The sequence below is a fragment of the Microtus oregoni genome, unplaced genomic scaffold (genome assembly GCF_018167655.1).
Source record: "Microtus oregoni isolate MIOR12 unplaced genomic scaffold, Mior012 000019F_ref0000042, whole genome shotgun sequence".
NCBI classification, from domain to species: Eukaryota; Metazoa; Chordata; class Mammalia; order Rodentia; family Cricetidae; genus Microtus; species Microtus oregoni.
Window position 1 is genome coordinate 4,107,862 of NW_024543078.1, and position 21,113 is coordinate 4,128,974.

Consider the following 21,113-nt stretch of genomic DNA (forward strand, 5'->3'; position numbering starts at 1 on the left):
GCCAGAAGGGGGCATCGGACCCTCCGGAACCGGAGTTACAGACAGTTGTGAGCTTCCTTGTGCATGCTGGGAACTGAACGCCCTTCCTCTGAGAGCACAGCCATCTGATATCTCTTGCACCCCCAAATAATTGGCACGTTTTTCTGGGTGTGTCTTCCATCTCTCCTCCCTGGCTTCACTGGGCTACAGTGGCTAGGATGGGCCTGTCCTGTCCCTGGCCTCCCAATAGGCACAAACCAAGGGTGGCTCCATCCACTTTTTGCAGGCGTCTAGCTGGAGCCCTGAGTTTGCTGAGCCATGGAGCCCACTGCACCCGACTTACAACTTGTGTCGGAGATGATGAAGCAAGTTCCTGTCCCTGCTCCGTACTCTGGCTGCCGTCGGATGGCTGTCACCACAGCCGTGGCCATCACTATGGTTGTCCTCTCCCTAGGAGTTCTTTTGGGTAAGTAGCAGGAGGAAGGCTGGGTCCTTGGAGTAGGGGACGCTCCAAAGGACAATCCTAAGTGTCCTGAGCATCCAGCCAGAGCCAGCAGCCGGCAAGGACAGACTCCGAAGTCCAAGAATGTGCTGGGTAGCGGGGCGGCGGTGGCGCACGCCTTTAATCCCAGCACTTGGGAGGCAGAGGCAGGCGGATCTCTCTGTGAGTTCGAGACCAGCCTGGTCTACAAGAGCTAGTTCCAGGACAGGCTCCAAAACCACAGAGAAACCCTGTCTGGAAAAACCAAAACCAAACCAAAACCAAAACAAAAAAATGTGCTGTGCTGGATGAGTGAGAAGTGGCAGTGGGCGATGTTTTCCCACCTGGAAGGAATCCAGAAGTGGTCAGAATTGGGGGCAAATGGAGTATGAATGGGTGTGTGTAAGTCGTGACAGCTGCTTGGGGTGGCAGAACTAGAGAGGCCGCGACAGAAGGATCCTGAGTTCCTGGTCAGTCAGGGCAACAAAGGTGTGGTTTAGGGGTCGAACTCCCACCTGAAGACTTCCAGTGAGGGGCTGGGGGCGTGGTCAGGGTGGAGCCCTGCCTAGAATCCCCAGAGAGGGCTGGGGGCGTGGTCAGGATGCAGTCCCTGCCTAGGGCAAGGCTCAGCCACAGTCTATTAAAACGGTTATTCTGTGTGAGTGTGATACCTTCTTGTGTGGCAAAAGAATAAACTAACTGCTCTCCAATTATATATAGTATTTCCTAAACTTTTCTGGTCCTTCTGGGTTATTGCAGCCAGACATGCTGACTTCTGCCCTCTAGTGGCTGGGCCTATCTCTCGCCTTGTCCTTGTGTGTGCCCTTGTGCCTGGCTGCCGGGCTCCCTGACTGCAAGAATTTTGAGACTGTTGGAACCCGGGACCGTGTGTGAGGGTTTTGCCTGCATGTGTGTGTGTGTATACACCATGAATGTACAGTGCCTACAGAGGCCAGAAGAGAGGTCAGCCCCTAGAACTGGAGTTGCAGGAGGTTGTGAGCCTCCAGAAAGGCTGCCACACAGGCGCACCCGCACCTCCTCCAGTTGTGTTGTGCTTTACTTCTTTTTATTTGGTGTAAGTCACAGTTAGACACTCCATTTAGGAAGCATGGTGACATAGGCAGGGACGGCTGTGACGGGAAGACAGTAATAATTCAAGTCAGAGGGAACAGAGATTGCTAGGTCTGTAGACTGTCTGCCTTGCAAGACACTGAGTTCCAATCTACAGCCATCACGGAAAAAGCACGCTGTACTGACAGGCTCTTGCAGTCTCGGAGCTGGGGTAGCGGGAACACACAGGAGAATCCGTGAGCCCTGTGTTCAGTAAGAGACCCCACCTCAGAATAAGATGAGGACTGAGAGAACCAGTCAGCTGGCGGACTGACGTTCACACACGTGACTGTCATCAAAGAAGGCAGGCATCGGGAGTGTGGCCACGGATGAACAGGGCAGAGGTCCCGAGGGCCCTTGATTTGCTCTGTGCTTCACAGTGATTGCTGTGCCACCCTAGGAAAGCGGTCGGGATACACTGCAAGGCCTCCTGTGGGACCATCAACTATCCTGTCATTGACTTTGGGGCACCTGAGGTCCCTTGGCTTCTATAAGCATTGTGCTACATCTGGGGTTCCAGGAGAGGTCTCCCAGAGTCCTTCGGGAAAGGCACACTGGTGTGGTCAGGTCTCCTGTGTGTGGAGGCTCGAGCAGGTGAGGCTCACAGGGGGTCCCTCTCGCCCGTAGCCTTCCTCTCTGCACAGGGGGTGCACGTGGAGCACACCGCGCAGCTGCATGGAATCCATTTCAGCAGCTCTCTCCAGCAGGAGACCTCAGACTACTACCGTCTCCTGACGCCTGCTCTGCAGACACTGGTGAGTGCAGCCGGGACAGAGAAGGAGGCAGCTGGGTGGGTGTGCGACAGGGGAGGTCAGTCTGTGGGATGGACAGGGAGGAAAAATGCTCAGACTCCATCTGCTAAATTCTGTGGTCATGTGTCACATGCAGTGCTTCTGCCGAGACATTTCCTGTCATGGAGTCCACGCTGTGTGGATCTCTAACATGCCGTATCATGTGTCAGCCTTGATCGGTTCATGGCTGCATGACAGTTTAGTGTGGGAATGGACCATGTTGTGTATCTACCATGCACTCTCCACCCATCCACCCACCCACCCATCCACCCACCCACCCACCCACCCACCCACCCATCCACCCACCCATCCATCCACCCAATCCACCATCCGTCCGTCCATCCATCCATCCATCCATCCACCCATCCATCCATCACATCAACCCATCTCTGTGGACACAGATATGCAGCTGGTCCTGTGCAGCTATGGGGTGTCTGTAATTGAGTCGTTGCTTTCAATCTTTGAACTTATAACATGGAAGTGGTGTATAGTCTTATATTCTTTTCCAGGGCTGAGTAATACTCAATTGTGTGCATTGACTGCACTGTGTGGGTTTGTTAATTTATTGATGGAAGAGTGTTTCCTCATGACTACCTTCCCAGTGCTCCTCCCCACCCTGTAGGTGGCGCTGTGGCCCCGGTTCACCGTGGCTCAGCATCCCCACTCTTGGCTCTGTGGCCCCAGTTCACCATGGCTCAGCATCCCCACTCTTGGCTCTGTGGCCCCGGTTCACCGTGGCTCAGCATCCCCACTCCTGGCTCTCTGGCCCCAGTTCACCGTGGCTCAGCATCCCTGCTCTTGTCTGTTGCAGTTTGTGAGCAGTTTCCACGAAACAGAGTTAGAGTCGAGCTGCACAGGCTGCACTGTGCTCAGCTACAGGTGAGTCAGGCCTTCTGTGAGGGCAAAGCAAGCTTTGTGGACACTATGGAGATTCTAGATAATTCTAGAACCGTCTAGAAGATCCCAGAAGATTCTGGAAAACTCTAGCAGCAAGCATGCATTCTGCTTCCAAGGCCCTGTCGTGCTTTCAGGGATGGAAATTCCAGCATCTTTGTGCATTTCCGGCTCCACTTTTTGTTCCGAGCCTTCCAACCACTGAGCCTGGACCAGGAAGAGGACATCTTGCAAAAAGGCATCCAGGCAAGGCTGCAGGGCCACGGTCTTTCCCTTGCTGCCTACGGCACCATTGTGTCAGTGGAGCTGACAGGTAAGTGGGTGGCAGCCCCTTTCTGGGAGATAAAAGTGTGCGGGGGAGGGGTGTGTCTGTGAGGTGCAGCTCAAATTGCATAATTGTCATAATTTTTTTTTTAAAAAAATCTCCCCCTCTGATGTTAGGAGGGAAAACACCTGGCTTCCCACACCCTTGGAGGTAGAGGGTCAGACTGTAAACATCTTACTTTTGTGACCCCTGCTGCTGGCAGTAAGAGCCCCCTCACATCCCTGGTTTACTCATCCTTGGTTTGTAATTGTCAAAGACACACAGAAAGCTCCAGAATTAACTGGGCATGATGGCTTCATGTCTTTAACCCCAGCAATCAGGAGCCTGAGACAGGAGGATCTCTGTGAGTTTGAGGCCAGCCTGGTCTACAGAGTGAGTTCCAGGACAGCCAGAGTACACAGAGAAACCCTGTCTCAAAAAGCAAAAACAAACAAAAAAGAAGGGGAGAGTCAATTAGAGACGCTCGTCACCTAGACCTTACTGTCCCCTGGCCCTGACATGATCACAGGGGTCTTGGTGACCACCAACTCAGTGCCATCTTCTAGAACATTCCTCAGTGACAGCGTGTTCCCCACTAGGAGGGTGGCCACCAGTCTCGTGTGGCTCTTTAGTGCCGGACCAGCCAGGCTGAGGCCAGACTTAGTGTTGGAGCTTAGGTGACTGCTGCCAGCTGCACTAACACAGCTGACCTCCGAGGGAGGGGAAGTTGGACAGGAACTTCACATATAGCCCAGGCTAACTAAAAGGCACAGTCCTCCTGCCTCAGCCTGGCTCTCACTTGATTTTGTCTGTTCTGCTTCAGGAAGGTGTGACAGTCAGGTGACCGAGAGGGACTTAAAGTCAGGTAGGACTGGCCTCTGCCCGCAGCTCCATTTCCCGTGAAGATCCCTAAAACTTCTCTCCAGTAATCCTGCGTGTGACCTCTGCGGGCCCCTGCTTTCTGGGGGCCCGGGTAACATCGCAGGCATGGGCCGGGAGGGGCTGACTTTAGCGAGGTAGGAAGCATTGTCCTGCCCTGCCTCAGCGAATGCTATTGCTTTATTTCTAAAGGCAGGGTCTCACTCTGTAGCCCAGGCTGACCCCAAACACAGAGCTCTGCCTCTGCCCCCTGAGTGCTCAGGTTAAATGTGCACCCCCATGCCCAGCCAGTATTTGTTTTGAAAGTTGTCTCTGTCACTGGTCTGTTATGGTGACATAAGTGGCTTAAGGGAGGAGGGGTTTGCTCTGGCTACAGTTAGCACCGTCCATCACGGCAGGGAGGGCACAGTGGCAGGGAGCTGGTCACATTGAGTCTGCAGTCAGGAAACAGAGAGAGGTGGCCCTAGCCTGGCATGGTGGCATACATCTTCTATCCCAGCACTCAGGAGGCAGAGGCAGGCAGGTCTCTGAGTTCCGGGCCAGCCTGGTCTATGTAGCAGGTTCAGGACTAGCCTGGTCTACAAGCCTCACACAAATCGCTCAGGGCTCACACCCAGCCGTGGTGTCTAGCCATGCCCTGTCCCCAGAGATAAGCAGAGAGCTCAGAGGTTTTCCCGCCGTGGGGGTTCCCAGTGGACACTGTGAGTTGCTGCCGCCAGCTGGGTTCTTTGTCCCCAGGCCGCTGCCCCGCCAACACCTTCTCCTGTGCAAACAGTCAGTGCGTGAGCCGAGAGAACCCGGAGTGTGATGACAGAGTGGACTGCTCCGACCGGTCTGACGAGGCTCATTGCGGTTAGTGAGTGCATCGTGCCCGGGGCCTGGGGCGCTCTGGGCTCGCGCTGAATGGGAGGGGCAAAGGAAAGGCTGGCGACGTAGAGGGCAGGAAGCCACCCGCTAGCTAAGCACGGCTGTCCAGAGGGGACCAACCTCAGATTCAAGCAGGTATAGGCAGCCTGGAGCTCTATGGTGCCAGGAACAAGCACTGGTCCGATCTGAGCAAGGAGTGGAGAAAATGCTATGTGGTCGTCACTGAGTCTGGCAATTTCAGCCTGTGCATGAAGACGACAGCGGCGTTCTAGTCTGCTCCCTTCCGCTGCGATAAAAGGCTCAGTCCTCCAGCATCAACAGCTGGAGTCAAGAAAGTGCCCCATGGTGCTTGGTGGTGCAGACATGGTCATCCCGCTCTCAGGAGCAGAGGGAAGAGCATCAAGGACGCTTGGGCTGGAAAGAGTCTGTTTTAAAAGAAAGACATTATGTTGGGCGGTGGTGGCATACGCCTTTAATCCCAGCACTCGGGAGGTAGAGGCAGGCGGATCTCTATGAGTTCGAGGCGAGTTCCAGGACAGCCAGGGCTACAGTTAGTGGCCTTGTGTCTTGCAGACTGTGGCTGGCAGCCTGCCTGGAGGTCGGCTGGCAGGATCGTGGGTGGTGTAGAGGCAGCCCCCGGGGAGTTCCCCTGGCAGGTCAGCCTTCGCGAGAACCATGAACACTTCTGTGGGGCCACCATCATCGGGGCCAGGTGGCTGGTGTCTGCTGCCCACTGCTTCAATGAGTGAGTCTCACCGCTCAGCCCTGCCCATTTGCTTCTCCCCCTCCTCGCTCCTCCCCTCACAGCCTCCTTTTTTTCAAAGTCCACTCCTCCTACCATTCCCTCCCCTCCTCTTCTCGTTTATCTATTTTTTTAAGATTTATTTATTTATTATGTATGCAACATTTTGCCTCGATGTATGCCTGCACGCCAGAGCAGGGCGCCAGATCTCAGTACAGATGGTTGTGAGCCACCATTTCGTTGCTGGGAATTGAACTCGGGACCTCTGGAAGAGCAGCCAGTGCCCTTAACCTCCGAGCCATCTCTCCAGCCCCCTGGTTTATCTATTTTTAAGCGTTTGGACGTTTTGCCTGTCAGTCTGTCTGTGCACCATGTGCATTCTGATGCTCAGAGGCCAGAAGGGGGCGTTGGATCCCCTAGAACTGGAGTTACAGGTGGTTGTGAGAATTGAACAGCAGGTCTCTGCAGGAGCAACTGGTGTGCTAACCACTCAGGAGTCTCTCCAGGTCCTCTTTTCTTTTTTTGATTAATTAATTAATTTTGAAAGACCTCAGGTGGTGGAGGCACAAACCTTTAATCCCTGCACTCAGGAGGCAGAGGCAGGTGGATCTCTGAGTTCAGGGCCAGCCTGGTCTACAGAGTGAGTTCCTGGACTCTTACACAGAGAAACCCTGTCTTGAGAAAGAAAAAAAAGACAAGGCCCACTAGGTTTCCCAGGAGTTCATAATCCTCCTGCCTCAGCTTCCTGAGTGCTGGGGTTACAGGTACCCACCCATATCCCAGTCTGCGCTCGTTTTCATTTATTACTTATTTAATTTTGAGGCAGGGTCTCACTATGTAACTGTCGGGGAACTCATTCTGTAGACCAGGCTGTCCCTGAGCTCAGAGATCCGCCTGCTCTGCTCCCAGGTCCTGGCATCAAGGGCGTGTGCAATCCTACTCAGCTTTTCATTTGTTTGTTTTTTTTGTCTGTATGCGTGTGTGTGTGTGTGTGTGTGTGTATAAGAGGACAACTTGCAGTAGCTGATTCGTTTCTTCCACCCAATGTGGAATTGAGCTCAGGCCGACAGGCTTGGCCGTAAGCGTCTGTGCACACGGAGGCCTCTGGCTAGTCGTTGTATCCTGATATTGGGCTGAGGACAGAGATGTCCGCAATCGCAGTCCCGCATCCTTTACTGTCTTTCCTTGCCGACTGCTCTGAGCTCCCCCCTCATTTAAGCCGCACCCCTCGAACTCCCCAGATTCCAGGACCCTGCGCAGTGGGCGGCCCAGGCGGGTAGCGTGCACCTTAGCGGCTCGGAGGCCAGCACCGTGCGCGCGCGCGTGCTCCACATCTCCAAGCATCCTGCCTACGACGCGGACACCGCGGACTTCGACGTGGCGGTGCTGGAGCTGGCTCGCCCGCTACCCTTCGGTCGCTACGTACAGCCCGCATGCCTCCCGGCCGCCACTCACGTCTTCCCGCCACGCAAGAAGTGCCTGATCTCGGGCTGGGGTTACCTGAAGGAGGACTTCCGTAAGACCTCGTGCATCCTTCCACCCCCTACTGCCACTGTCCAGCCCTGAAGTAGGAGCTTGTGGCCCGGCAATGGCGGCTCCAGCCTCTGAGTCCATAAAGATTGTGGGCCTGAGGCAGAGGGATCCGGCCAGCAAGACCTTGAGAAAGAAAACTAAAAGCATGGTGGGGCGTGGTCAGGGTGGAGCCCCGCCTAGAATCCCCAGTGAGGGGCTGGGGGCGTGGTCAGGGTAGCTATCTACCACGTGGAAGTGTGTAAAAAGAAAAAAGAAATTCTGTAAAGCACACAACTGTCATCCCCGAATTTAAGAATTTAAATCAGGAAGATGAAGTCCAAGGTCACTCTGGCTAGGAAGTGAGTTCAAGGTCAGCCTGGGCTACAAGAGACCGCATCTCATAAAGAAAACAAAAAAATTAAAAAAAAAAAAAGCTTATAGCCAGGAGAACAAGAATGAGTGCCCTTTACTGGGGCTGAGAGTGAGTTCTCCCTTGGGTAAGTCGGAGTTGAGGGCGCGGCAGGAGGAAGCAGATGTCACGTGAGCAGAGAGCACTGGTGGGGAGAAGTGATGAGGAGCCCAATCCTCGGGTGGACGCTGCCATCTGGGTGAGGAGCGGGTGGCCCCGGGAAGCTTGGGAAAGCCAACAGGAAGCGGTCTCCAGTCTCCGGGCTCAGAAAGCCTGCAGGGGTCCCGAGTTCTCAGCCTGCTTTTCTCTGTCACCATCTGGGTAGTGGTGAAGCCAGAGGTCCTTCAGAAAGCCACGGTGGAGTTGCTGGACCAGAGCCTGTGTGCCAGTCTGTACGGCCCCTCGCTCACCGACAGGATGGTGTGTGCCGGCTACCTGGACGGGAAGGTGGACTCGTGTCAGGTGGGCTGCCAGGCCTTCTGTTACCCTCTGTCCCCTAGCTCGCAAGAACCATCAGGGTCATCCTGAACTACACCAGGAGTTTGAGGCCAGCCTGAGCTACTTGAGGCTCTGTCTCAAAAAGAAAAAAAAATATGCAATTCCCTGCCTGAACTCTTGTGGCTGACTGTGTATTATGAAAATGGAAGTCACTGCCGGGCGGTGGTGGCGCACGCCTTTAATCCCAGCACTTGGGAGGCAGAGGCAGGCGGATCTCTGTGAGTTCGAAACCAGCCTGGTCTACAAGAGCTAGTTCCAGGACAGGCTCCAAAACCACAGAGAAACCCTGTCTCGAAAAACCAAAAAAAAAAAAAAAAAAGAAAAGAAAATGGAAGTCACTGTATGTTTTTACCGTAGTTTTTCTCTGCGCAGTTCTGGCTGGCGTTGCTCTGTAGCCCAGGCTAGCCTCAAACTCACAGAGATCCTCCTGCCTCTGCCTCCTGGAGGGACGACTCCCTGGTTAAAAGTTTTAGGGGATATGATGCCTTCTGGCGTCTGAGGGCACCAGGCACAAAGGCGGTGCACAGACAGGCAGATGAAATATTCATGCATCAAATATCTAAATAAATGAATCAATAAAGGTGTGCACGGCACCCGGCAGAACGATGGCGACTTTACTTTCGTTGTCCTTGCTCTACGTGGAGAACTGCAACTGTGGTTCTGCCGGGAGTCCCCACTGCGGGCCATAGAGCCGGTGTCGCCGTGCGTGGCCCGTGTGGGCGCAGCCTCAGCCCTGGCGCCGTGCCTCTGGCTTGTGTGTGCACTGGCGACCCTCGTGGACCCCCACCCATCCATGCTGAGAGCGTACCCCTGTTTTCCAGGGTGACTCTGGGGGACCTCTGGTCTGCGAGGAGCCTTCTGGAAGATTCTTCCTTGCTGGCATCGTGAGCTGGGGGATCGGCTGCGCGGAAGCTCGGCGGCCGGGGGTCTACACCCGCGTCACCCGGCTGCGGGACTGGATCTTGGAGGTGACCAGCACGGCTGTGGGTCCCACGGCGGCCCCTGCGCCCGTCACCCCCAGCTCTCCCTGGCAGACCAGCCCCGAGAGTCCGGTGCCCAGCACCTCTGTCAAACCCACGGCTGCCCCCAGCACAGCACCACGACACCCCAGCACCGCGCCCAAGCCACAAGGTACTACGGGGCGGCATGCCCCTCCCAGGAGGGGTTGCATAAATTAGGGAGGTCTGTAATTGACTATCGATGTCTGATGGGCGCTTAAGCGCCCATCTTGAGGCACCAGGTGAGGGGTAGGTAATCGACTGCCAACGTCTGTCATGATAGACAGCAAGTAATTGGTGATATTTTTGATGGAATTGAGACAGGGTCTCTCTGTGTAACCCTGGCTGCTCTGGAACTCTTCGTGTGCAAGGATGGCTTTGAACTCATAGAGATGTGCCTGTCTCTGACTGAGATTGAAGGCGTGCACCATCAGGCCCAGCTGTGATCAGCTGCTGACGTCTGGTTTCACACTGTGGGAGATTGGCAGCTGGTTACTGGTTTCTTTTGAGGGGAAAAGGGGGAGTGCCTGTGGAGGTCGGAGGACAACTTGAAGGAATTGGCTCTCTCCTTGCACTGCTCGGGTTCCAGGGAATTGAACTCAGCAAAATTTATCAGGTTTGATGGCTAGTGCCTTAGATGTAGGTTTGGCGAATGATTGACAATGCCTGCCTTGAGTCCTCAGTGAGAAATTGGTGACTGAATATTGGTGTCTGCCGTGAAAGTGCTTGATGGGAGATAAACGATTTATTATTGGTATCAGTCTTGAGACTGGGAGGGAAATGGTGACTGGTTATTGACATCTGCCATTAAAAGACTCTGAATGCATTTCTGAGGCCTCTCAGCTCTAAAGACATTTTCTGAAGCATCTTAACATGTGAAAACTGGACAGTCGCCTCACATGCTAGTAGACACATGCTAGACTGCTCATCCTCCTGTGTCCTTGAGAATGATCTTCAAACATAACTCCATTCTGGGAACTGAGGCAACGACAACCCACAGATGTTGACTCAGTTCCTGATGTATTGATTTAGTCACCAGAACAAAGTCAGGATGGACCACAGATGCTCTCCCTTATTTCACCCGATTATGCAGCTATTCTCCTGCCCTGGAATAGACCAATCACTGCTAGGAACCCTTTGAATAAGCCAATCCAATAAGTTGGAAAACAACCTACAGGTCCCCCCTCCCCCGGCTTGTGTCTGTGGTTTTTTTGCTTTAAAAGATGGACTGTAACAGCTATTGGATGTCTTTCATATCCCGAACCTGAAGGGCCCTGTCATGACAGAATAAAAATCCTCTTGCTTTTTCATCAATTGCGCCTGTGTTAGTAGTGTCTGGAGCAACTCCTCCCGGATGTTTGGATTGGCAATTGATTGCTGATGTCTGTCAAGAGCACAGCCTGTAGGGTGGCCATTCTTCAGGCATACATTTTAAATTTAAATTTAATTTTTTTTTTTTTTGAGGCAGGGCCTCACTATGTAGCCCTGGCTGACCTGGAGCTCACTTTATAGACCAAGCTGACTTTGCCTCAGTCAGTCTCCAGGTGCTGGGATTAAAGGCCTCCACTACCATTCTTGGCTTCATTTTCAATGTTTTGAAAGTGTAATGTAGGTGCATTTGAAAATGAAGTTGCAAAGACAACATAGTCAGAGTGACCCACAGGGCCAGCAAGAAGTGACCAGTGTGGCCCTGCTGGGCACCGTCCCTATATGCCTCTCCTGGTTTCATCAGTGTGTGTGTGTGTGTGTGTGTGTGTGTGTGTCTATTCTGTGGTGCTGGGCGGTGGGGACCCGGGCCTGGTGTCCTCGGACTGTGAGTTCTGCCTCCTTCATGGTCAGGATTTCTCCTGTGGTTTGTTCCTGTTTTTCAGCAGCCTGTGACTCTCCCTTACCCCAGCCAGCCCCATTTCCCTCTCTTTTCTCCTTCCCTCCCTTCTTGAACAGCAAACTCAGAACAATCCTCCTGCCTCAGCTTCTGAGTGCTGGGATGACAGGCATATGCCACCATGTAGATGTGACTGACTCTGTGGGTCCTGTGACTACCGCAGGGTGTTGTCCTGTTTCCCTTGTATACCCCAAGCCCCGTCACCCTGGGTGACCAGGCTGATGTATGTCTGTCTGTCTGTATGTCTGTATGTAGGTCTCTCAGGGGCCAGAATGGGTGGCCCCATTCTCCTCTCTCCTCTCTTGCAGAGTGTGGGGCCAGACCCGCGATGGACAAGCCCACTCGGATTGTGGGTGGGCTCAGCGCCGTGTCTGGGGAGGTGCCCTGGCAGGCCAGCCTGAAGGAAGGATCCAAACATTTCTGTGGGGCCACCGTGGTGGGAGACCACTGGCTACTCTCTGCTGCCCACTGTTTTAATCAGTAAGGTGTCCCTAGAGCCCTGATAGCAGACACTCTGTCTCAGAATAAACCACCAAACAGACCCAAATCAGGAAGCCGTTACTCCTGACTGCCTGAATTACACGGTGTGTCTCAAGCCCACAACTGTGCCCTCTGGGCTCTGTAGTCTGACCTATGACACCGATTAAGCTGCTAGGGTCAACCGGGCAGTGGTGGTGCACACTTTTAATCCCAGCACTCAGGAGGCAGGGACAGGCAGATCTCTGTGAGTTTGAGCCAGCCTGGTCTATAGAGCAAGTTCCAGGACAGACTCCGAAGCTATAGAGAAGCCCTGTCTGGAAAAGCAGAACAAAGAAATTGCTAGGGTCATGGCCAAAGTGACAAAAAGCAAAGCCCTAAGGGTGCACGCTCCATCGGGTCTCCTTCCTAGGGACCCTCCATGGGGTGCGGGTGTGGGCTGGGAGCGGGCAGGGCAGGCATCTTGAGGTCCTGTCTCTACAGCACCAAGGCAGAACAGGTGCAGGCTCACCTGGGCACCACGTCCCTGCTGGGTGTTGGCGGGAGCCCCGTGAAGCTGGGGCTGCGAAGGGTGGTCCTGCATCCCCGCTACAACCCAGGCATCCTGGACTTTGATGTTGCCTTGCTGGAGTTGGCCCGGCCACTGGTCTTCAACAAATACATCCAGCCCATCTGTCTCCCTCTGGCCATCCACAAGTTCCCTGTGGGCCGGAAGTGCATGATCTCAGGCTGGGGCAACATGCAGGAGGGAAACGGTGAGCAGGGACCGGAGGGAAATGACAGCTGTATTCCCCAGGGCCTAGGAAGGGTGGGGTTTGGCTCTGCTGATCCCATATCCTAAGAGGCACTCGGTATCTCCTAGGGGCTACATATGGACCCTCATTTCTGCACATAAATAACATTTTATTGACACATTCACCAAGCAGTGGTGGCTCAAGCCTTTAATCCCAGTATTAGGGAGGCAGAGGCAGGCAGATCTCTGAGTTCAAGGCTAGCCTAGTCTACATATTGAGTTCTAGGACAGTCAGGGCTACATAGAGAGACCCTGTCTCAAAAAAGCAAAAATAAATTTACATATTCATCGACCGGGTGTCCATGACTGCAAAAAAATATCTGTGCTGACGCATTGGCCACAGAGTGGAACCACTAGCCTCTTGCTAGACCAGAGGCCACATGACTGGGTATGAATAAAGCTTTATTGTCACGTGGCTCCCTGCACCTCCATCCACTAACAGAATAGGCTGAAAATATTTATGCTCTAGATCCGTGGTTCTCAACCCTCCTCGTGCTGCGACCTTTAACACAGTTGCTCATGTTGTGTGACCCCAACCGTGAAGTTACTTTGTTGCTACTTCATAAGTATAATTTTGCTACTGTTATAAATCGTAAATGTAAATGTCTGCTATGGGACCCCCCCAAAGGGGTCATGACCCGTGGGGTGAGGACTGTTGCTCTAACCCTCTGTGAAACAGTTGTGTCAGAATGGGAATGGTGGCGTGCAGCTGTCTTCCCAGTCCTCAGGAGGCAGAGCCGAGGCATCACCGAGTTAAGGCCAACCTGAGCTACACACTGAGACCCTCAAAACCCCAAGAGTTAGGCGTGTACTGACCTAATATGTTAGCACTCACCTAGCATATGCAAAGCCCCACAAGGAGAAAATGATAGCCGGGCGGTGGTGGCACACTCCTTCAATCCCAGCACCTGGGAAGCAGAGGCAGGAGGATCACTGTGAGTTCTGGGACAGCCAGAGCTACACAGTGAGACCCTGTCTCAAGCAAACATTCTTGTAGGATATGGTCATTGCTTCCGGGACAGGGCCAGCACCTGATGGCCCTGCTTGGGAGGAGTCACAGATGGTATTCTGAGCTCTCTTTCCTGGCAGCCACCAAGCCCGACATCCTGCAGAAGGCGTCTGTGGGCATCATAGAGCAGAAGATGTGTGGTGCCCTGTACAACTTCTCCCTCACGGACCGCATGCTCTGTGCTGGCTTCCTGGAGGGCAGAGTTGACTCCTGCCAGGTGGGTGGCACAGGGATACCCCAAGCTCCCTCTTAGGTGGGGTACAGCTCAGTGATGAGTACTTGCCTAGCATGTGTGAGGCCCAGGATCCTATCCCCGGCACTCAAAAAAAGAAAAGCAAGAGTTGAATGATAAAGGCTTGGGGGGGGGGCGGGGTCTAAGGTCACCCAGCAAAGCCTGAAGTCCGATGGGAGTGGAGCCTTGCTATTCCTTGGATGGGTGTCCCACAAAGGCCTGGTGGTGTCCTTCTCCTGCAGGGTGACTCTGGTGGCCCCCTGGCATGTGAGGAGACACCCGGTGTCTTTTACCTGGCGGGCATCGTGAGCTGGGGCATTGGCTGCGCCCAAGCTAAGAAGCCCGGTGTCTACGCACGTATCACGCGCCTCAAGGACTGGATCCTGAAGGCCATGTCCTCAGGCCCCAGCTCCACACCTCGCCCCCACACCTCCAGCACATGGCTGATCCCAAACCAGCCCCCCAGAACGGCTGGCCTCACTCTCCAAGAGGCTACCACCAGCAGACCTGCAACCCCCAGGGCCACCAACAGGGTGACCACTCGAACACCCAACACAACACTGTCTGCCAGGAGCACCACCACCAGGGCACAGACGCCAGATCTGAGTGTTCTGGACGCCACCACACATTCCCAGCTGCCAGGTACGGTGACACCACGTGGTGTAATGCCGGCGGGTCCCTGGCACAGCTGGGGTTAGACATGATGGCACTGAAGACATATTGTCCCAAATTCCAGAGCCCTGTGGCTGCCTGCCAGGCCTTCAGAGGGCACTTTCCCCACGTCCCACTGTGTATGCCTGTGTGAAGATGTCTTGTGTCCATTTGTGTGCGCACACGTGTGTGCATGCTGAGGCCAAAGGGGGGCGTCTGTATCCCCCTCCACCAAAGAGGCTAGGTATCTCATTGAGCATGGAGCTTCTGGGCTTCAGCTGCAGCAGACGAGTCCCAGCCATCCTCCTGTCTCTGCTGCCTTCCGTGCTGGGGTCAGAGGCTTGTGCAGGATCAAACAACTCTTGTTTATCAAGGCTGACCTTGAACTCCTGAGTCTTGAGGTGACTGCTTGCACTGCTTTCACACCAGGCTACCACTCTCCTTCTCTCTCTCTCTCTCTCTCTCTCTCTCTCTCTCTCTCTTCATTCTGTTAGCACAGGGCACAAAACCCAGGGCCTGGCGGGCATTGGGGGGTACCCTCCTGCTGAGCCACACCCTGGGGTCATGGTCAGATGGAGCTCTGTGGATGGGCCTGCAGTGGGGGACTTGGATTTCAGCTCCAATGTGGCAGAGCTGCAGAGTTGGAAGGTGATAAAATCACCCTCTGCCGAGAAAAAGGCTACGGGGCCACCGTGCGCCAGCACTACTGTGGCCACCGCTTTTGGTCAAAGCTGCTGCACGCACCTCTTAGGTCTGGAGTTAGAGCCACTGGGGACCCATGAGCCCAATGTCCGCTTCCACCCCTCTGTCAGTCCTGACCTACTGCAGTTTGTCATCAGGAGCTTGCATCCTGAACTCCTCCAACTCCCCAAAAGAGGCAGCGCTGACAGGAAATGCCATGGAGGAGGCCTCTCCACCCACCAGGGCTCTTGCCAGCCCCAGGGCCCTGGTAGCAGTGGTAGGATCCAATACTCATTTCACTTGTCAGACCTACAAGGGCTGTCACATGACCCAGATTTATTCAACCCCCAAGACCGCAGAACGTGACTGTTTGAAGACAGTCTATACATAGGCATTTTGGTAAAAAGAGGTCCCTGAAGTAGGTTCCCCAGTGTAAACTGTCCTGATAAGAAAACATCAGGCAGCCGGGCGGTGGTAGCACACGCCTTTAATCCCAGCACTTAGGAGGCCGAGGCAGGCGGATCTCTGTGAGTTCAAGCCCAGCCTGGTCTACAAGAGCTAGTTCCACGACAGGCTCCAAAGTCACAGAGAAACCCTGTCTCAAAAAAAAAGAAAGAAAGAAAGAAAGAAAGAAAGAAAGAAAACATCAGATTGGGCCTGTTGGAAACACCTGTTGTCTCAGTCACCTGACGGTAGCATCCAAAGCCAGCCTGGGCTATGAGGGGCATTGAAGGCTAGTGTGGGCGACTGGCCAGCAAGAAGGATGAAGGCTTGGTTTGGAGGTGGAGCCCCGCCTAGAACCCCCCAGTGAGGGGCTGGGGGCGTGGTCAGGGTGCTGGAGTCTATGGCCTTCATCATGGCTAGGAATGTTCAAATAAAATAAAAAGAGAGAAAGAGGAGAGAGCAAGCAAGTTCCAGAAGGAAAAAGAAGAGGGCTGGAGAGGGATGATGGTTCAGTTAAGCTTTTGTAGATAAGGGTGTGGTGCCACAAACCTGTAGTCTGAGCTCTTGGGAGGCAGAGGCAGGAGAGGCTACCCCACCTTTTAAACAGAGGCTGGAAAAAGACCCAGTGCAGAGCACAGCATGGCCGGCGTCCGCTCTGTGGTCCCTCCCGCCCTAGCTCTTGCGTGGGTGGCATGAGCACTCAGAGCAGGTCCTCAGGCTGTGGTGACCCCAGCCATGAAATTATTTCCATTGCTACTTTATAACTGTCATTTCCCTACTCTTATGGTCGGAATGTATCATCTGTGTCTTCTGATGGTCACCTGTGGAAGGGTCAGTAGACTCCCAAAGGGGTCGACCCACAGATTGAGAAACCCTGATCTAGAGCCCAGGGTCCCCTTCCTTGGGTCCCTGGACAAGTTACCAACTGGTAAGGGGGCCATGTTTGTTTCTACTTCTCGCAGAGTTCCAGTCCTCCAAGTTCCCCCTCGGCTAGCCTTCTCAGCCATGGCTCCCTGCTGGGGCACTGGCTCAGGCTGGGTTCTGGAAGGTCCTGGGGGAGACCTCATTGGTTCCAAGCACGTCCTATTCTAACTCCAGCTATGGCTGGGGTGCTGCTCCTAACTCCACTGTGACATTTCTACAAGGGCAGGGTTGGGGTCACGTGCAGAAGGGGTAGGTCATTGGGGTCACAACAGGGCTTTTACCAGAAGCGCTCCCTGTGCCTCAGGACCCCTGGTGAAGGTGACGGTCCCACCTTTTGGAATTAGGGAACAGTCACAGCTCAGGTGATTCCACACTGCCTTCAACTCAATCTGACCTTAAACCTGACAATACAGTGGCCTTTAAGCGCCTTGGCTGGAGACCTGGGAAGCCCCAAGGGGGACCCCAGCGCTGGCCACTCGCTATGGGAAGGCGGTTGCTTCGGAGGCTGCGAGGGCTGAGGGACTCAGTCTGCCTCCTACGTCTTGCCTGGAGCTCCTCTGGGGCCGGTGGATCTACATTTCCCTGGGCTCCTTTTAAATTCGTTGAGGCTGGTCCAGCTCTGGGAAAGAGGAGCCAGCTGGGGGGGACATGAAGCCACCCTCTGCCCCTCCCACAGGACACTGGGGACAGCTCTGTGCTGGATTTGTTGAGAGGCCAGTGGGTATGGGAGAGCTGGGGCAGGTCACTCGGGGTCACAGAGCGGGAGAAGACCCTCTGCCCGGAGCTCACAGGGTCCCTGCTCTCCGCAGACTGTGGCCTGGCACCCCCAGGGGCTCTGACCCGGATCGTGGGCGGCACCTCGGCCTCGCGTGGGGAGTGGCCCTGGCAAGTGAGTCTGTGGTTGCGGCGCAGGGAGCACCGCTGCGGGGCCGTACTAGTGGCCGAGAGGTGGCTTCTGTCCGCGGCACACTGCTTTGACGTGTGAGTCCTGCCTCGATGAGGTGTTCATCTGCCCGTTCCCAGCCCACCAAGGCCACCGGACAGAAGGCATCATCTCCCCGGCAGGGCTCTAGACGTAGAGGGTGTATTTCCTAAAGGGAACTCCCATCGAGCGCTCATGTGCTTGTGGGGCACAGGGCGAAAGGGACACGTTCCCATGCTGTGTCTGAGGTGCTAGCTAGCAGGCTCCACTCTAGAGGGCTGAGCGCCATGGAGGCTGGAGGTATTCCCTCGGTTCTGTACTGGTCGGACTGTGGTGTGTGTGTGCGCGGGCGCGTGTGAACACACACAGCAGCCCCATTTCTACTGGGTGGCTGAGAGGGGTCAAGAGCCTTGTGTCAGGTCTCTAGAGGGTTTGGAGGGCAGGAATGGTGGGGGGACCATCCTCAGCGCTGGATATGGTGCCAGCTCATGGGTGTTCCCTCAGAGGGACACACCTCGTGGCTGTGTGAACCCGAATTGGGTAGGGGGACAGAGCGACCCATTTCCACTGGGACAGTGACTGCCCACACGCACCCTGCAGTTACGGGGACCCTATGCAGTGGGCAGCCTTTCTGGGCACCCCGTTCCTGAGCAGCGCCGAGGGCCAGCTGGAGCGCGTGGCGCGCATCCACCGCCACCCGTTCTACAACCTCTACACGCTGGACTACGACGTGGCACTGCTGGAGCTGGCAGGTCCAGTGCGCCGCAGCCGCCTGGTGCGACCAATCTGCCTGCCGGGGCCCGCGCGGCCCCCAGAAGGCGCGCGCTGTGTCATCACCGGCTGGGGCTCGCTAAGGGAGGGAGGTAAGTGCGCGCTGGGAGGGGGTGGTGGTGGAGGGGGACATGCGGGCACGACTCCATTCCCTCCCTTGCTGCCGCAGGATCCATGGCTCGACAGCTGCAGAAGGCCGCAGTACGCGTCCTCAGCGAGCAGACTTGTCGCCGCTTCTACCCGGTACAGATAAGCAGCCGCATGCTGTGTGCAGGCTTCCCGCAGGGGGGTGTGGACAGCTGCTCGGTGAGTGGGTGGGGCCCAGGGCTCTCTCCATAGCCCAGGCCGGCCTAAGTCTTGCAATACTATGGTCTTTTGAGGCAGGGTCTCAAAGCACCAGGAGAATCCCTAAGTCCCAGGAACCCTCCTGTCTCCGCCCGAGCTAGGGATTTTCACCTGGGTTCTGGGATTTAATTCAGGTCCTCAGGCTTGTGTGACAAACACCTTCCTATCGAGACTGCCCAAGAGTCTCTCCGGCCCAGCCACCCTTGACTCTGGGGACATCACTTGTTACAACTGCTTGTTCAAAGACAATATGCGGGCTTCCCAACCCCTGCATCCTACTGGAGGGAGGGTCCTGACCGGGCTAAGTAGCTCAAAGTTGGGAGACTGAGGATTACTGTGAGTTTGAGGCCAGAGCCGGCCTCACTGACAACACATACACATAGCTCCCTCTCAAGTACAGGGAGATGAGGACCTGAGCTCAGACCCCCAGTAAACAGAAGATGTCCGGGACTACTCCCAGGGTCACAGAAAGTCCCCATCTAAACGCAATGGAGTGGCGAGAATACACCTAACACCTGACTCTGGCTTTCATGGGCACAGCACACACACTGGGTCCCGGGGACCCGGACACTAGCACCGAACCCATTCCGCACATGGCAAAAGTGAGGCACCTTGGCATTTTCTCATGTGGGGTCTTCCCTGGTCCCAGAGGGATGCCGGTCTGAGAGTGCTTTTTCCTTCAGGGCGATGCAGGGGGACCCTTGGCCTGCAGGGAGCCATCTGGCCAGTGGGTGCTGACAGGAGTCACCAGCTGGGGCTATGGCTGCGGCAGGCCCCACTTCCCGGGTGTCTACACTCGAGTGGCTGCCGTGCTGGGATGGATAGGCCAGAACATCCAGGAGTGACCACCGTGCGGCTGGCGACCCAAGCCTGGACTGGACACTCAACCTACCGGGGGAGCTGGTGCCGGAAGGCACAGGGGTCTCATGGGAACTACCCGTGGCTGTGTATGTTGTTCCAATAAAGAGCTCCTCTCCCTAGCTCTGGCTCAGGACCTGTGTCTTGGCAAGAGCATGTCTCTGGACGGCCCACTGGTACCTTTGTTTTTGTGGGAGACAGTCTTATGTACCCAAGGCTAACCTCAAATTTCATCCTTCTGTCCTGTTGGTCCGTCGCTGTCACACTCCCCACCCCCGCTGGGATGACAGGCGTGCACCACCCTTGGTTTATGCAGAGCCAGGGATGGCTCATGCATGGCTCTACAGAGCCAGGGAACCATGCTCTGTATCCCAGCCTAGTTCCCAACCCAGATGATGGGCACTTGAGGCCACGCTCAGTCCCGCACAAGGCCGCTCCTTTCTTGTTTCTTGTGGGGGGGCAATGCCTTCCCTGAGAGTTTTCAGGCCACGGACACCGAGGGGAAAATACCCTGGGAGGCCTACTATGTTATGCAGAGGGGACCTGAGCACCAGAATGACACTCCAGCTTCTCTGCCCCAGTCACCATTTATTGGCCTGCTCTCAGCACAGCTCAGGTGGGGGCAGCCAGATCCCCGCGCTCAAACTGGTCCTCTCTCTCTTCTGAGACCGAGCTAGGCAGCGCAGCTCAGGAGAGGCCTCGATCTCCGAGCCCTCCATGCTGACAACTTGGGGTCACCGGACACAAGCTGCCCTTGCGGGTAGGGAAACAGTTCCGACCGTGGGCAAGCACACGGTGTCCCGAGGAACAGGTGCCGGTCACATGTTGGCTCGTTCCCGCTGCAGTCTAGAGTTGTAGGCGCGGGACACGGTGTTCCAGGCGTCCATGTAGCGGTCCATGCACATGGCGATGCATTTCTGCAGTGGAGGAGACTCCAGCTTGAGGTAGGGTCACATGACCCGGAATTAATCACCCACTAGGACTATAATTACACATGCACAGAAGCCTTTGTCCTCACTCCTGCGCACGCGCAGAACTCCTAGCCAGGCTGCGGCTCCGGGTTGCGCACGCGCCAAGTCCCTCACTCCCTGCAGTTCGTGACCCCGCGCCCCTCAACATCCCGCCGTTCCCGGGGAGTCTCACCTGCTCCGAGTTATCCAAGGAGCCCCCGGGCTTCCCGATGCACTTCCGGAAACATTTGTCCGTCATCCTCTGTGGACACACGCGAGGCCTCAGCGGGGACCCACCCGGGGGGATCCCATCACCAATCCCGGCGCGCCCCGCACCTGCAGCAGTTCCTGCGCGTTGGCCACGGCGATCTGCACTTTCACCTGCTCCATGATGACCCCTGGGTCCAGCTTCCCGCTGCCCGAGCCGCCGAAGTCCGAACCGAAGCCGCTCTCCATGGCTGCGCAGTCAACCGGGCCGCGGCAGCGCGCGCCGACCCGCAGACGCCGGAAGCCGGGGCACCACGGGAAACGGAGGCCGCGTCGGTTCCCATAAGGCTGCGCGCCACGTTACCAGTCCCATAGGAAGCTGTGGTCCGAGTCACCATGGAAACGAACCAAACTACATCTCCCACAATTCCGAGCGCGCCCCGACAAGCGATTGTCCGCGGTGCTGTGGTAAAGTTCAAACTACAGTTCCCACAAGACTT

General features: G+C 55.5%; 2 protein-coding genes across 3 annotated transcripts; one reads left to right on the plus strand and one right to left on the minus strand.

The window, feature by feature from the left end:
- The first annotated feature begins 297 nt into the window (after positions 1–297).
- Tmprss9 (transmembrane serine protease 9) lies at positions 298–19,578 on the plus strand. 2 transcript variants are annotated; one of them, XM_041669338.1, is made up of 18 exons: positions 298–445; positions 2,198–2,325; positions 3,173–3,240; positions 3,393–3,568; positions 4,383–4,424; positions 5,177–5,290; positions 5,879–6,050; positions 7,289–7,563; positions 8,294–8,430; positions 9,288–9,597; positions 11,658–11,829; positions 12,310–12,581; positions 13,709–13,845; positions 14,103–14,502; positions 17,370–17,541; positions 18,083–18,345; positions 18,423–18,559; positions 19,282–19,578. In XM_041669338.1, the coding sequence occupies exons 1-18, from the start codon at positions 298–300 to the stop codon at positions 19,441–19,443; spliced, it is 3,285 nt and encodes a 1,094-aa protein (XP_041525272.1). In that variant the 3' UTR covers positions 19,444–19,578. The 2 variants fall into 2 exon arrangements, with proteins under 2 accessions (XP_041525272.1, XP_041525274.1); XM_041669340.1 differs by lacking the exon at positions 3,173–3,240 and having other exon boundaries at positions 2,198–2,324; positions 3,426–3,568.
- Positions 19,579–20,024: 446 nt separating this feature from the next.
- Timm13 (translocase of inner mitochondrial membrane 13) lies at positions 20,025–20,932 on the minus strand. The gene is made up of 3 exons (XM_041669341.1): positions 20,743–20,932; positions 20,600–20,668; positions 20,025–20,373 (listed from the first exon to the last, which is right to left on the minus strand). Exons 1-3 carry the CDS (start codon positions 20,860–20,862, stop codon positions 20,275–20,277), a joined length of 288 nt encoding a protein of 95 aa, XP_041525275.1. The 5' UTR covers positions 20,863–20,932; the 3' UTR covers positions 20,025–20,274.
- Between the last annotated feature and the right edge of the window lie 181 nt (positions 20,933–21,113).

Coding starts and splice junctions, on each gene's coding strand:
- Timm13 (XM_041669341.1), bottom strand. CDS start 20,862: ATGGAGAGCGGCTTCGGTTCGGACTTCGGCGGCTCGGGCAGCGGGAAG. Junction 20,669..20,742: donor ACGCGCAGGAACTGCTGCAG/GTGCGGGGCGCG, acceptor GTGTGTCCACAG/AGGATGACGGACAAATGTTT. Junction 20,374..20,599: donor CCTTGGATAACTCGGAGCAG/GTGAGACTCCCC, acceptor CCTCCACTGCAG/AAATGCATCGCCATGTGCAT.
- Tmprss9 (XM_041669338.1), top strand. CDS start 298: ATGGAGCCCACTGCACCCGACTTACAACTTGTGTCGGAGATGATGAAG. Junction 8,431..9,287: donor GGAAGGTGGACTCGTGTCAG/GTGGGCTGCCAG, acceptor CCTGTTTTCCAG/GGTGACTCTGGGGGACCTCT. Junction 14,503..17,369: donor CACACATTCCCAGCTGCCAG/GTACGGTGACAC, acceptor TGCTCTCCGCAG/ACTGTGGCCTGGCACCCCCA.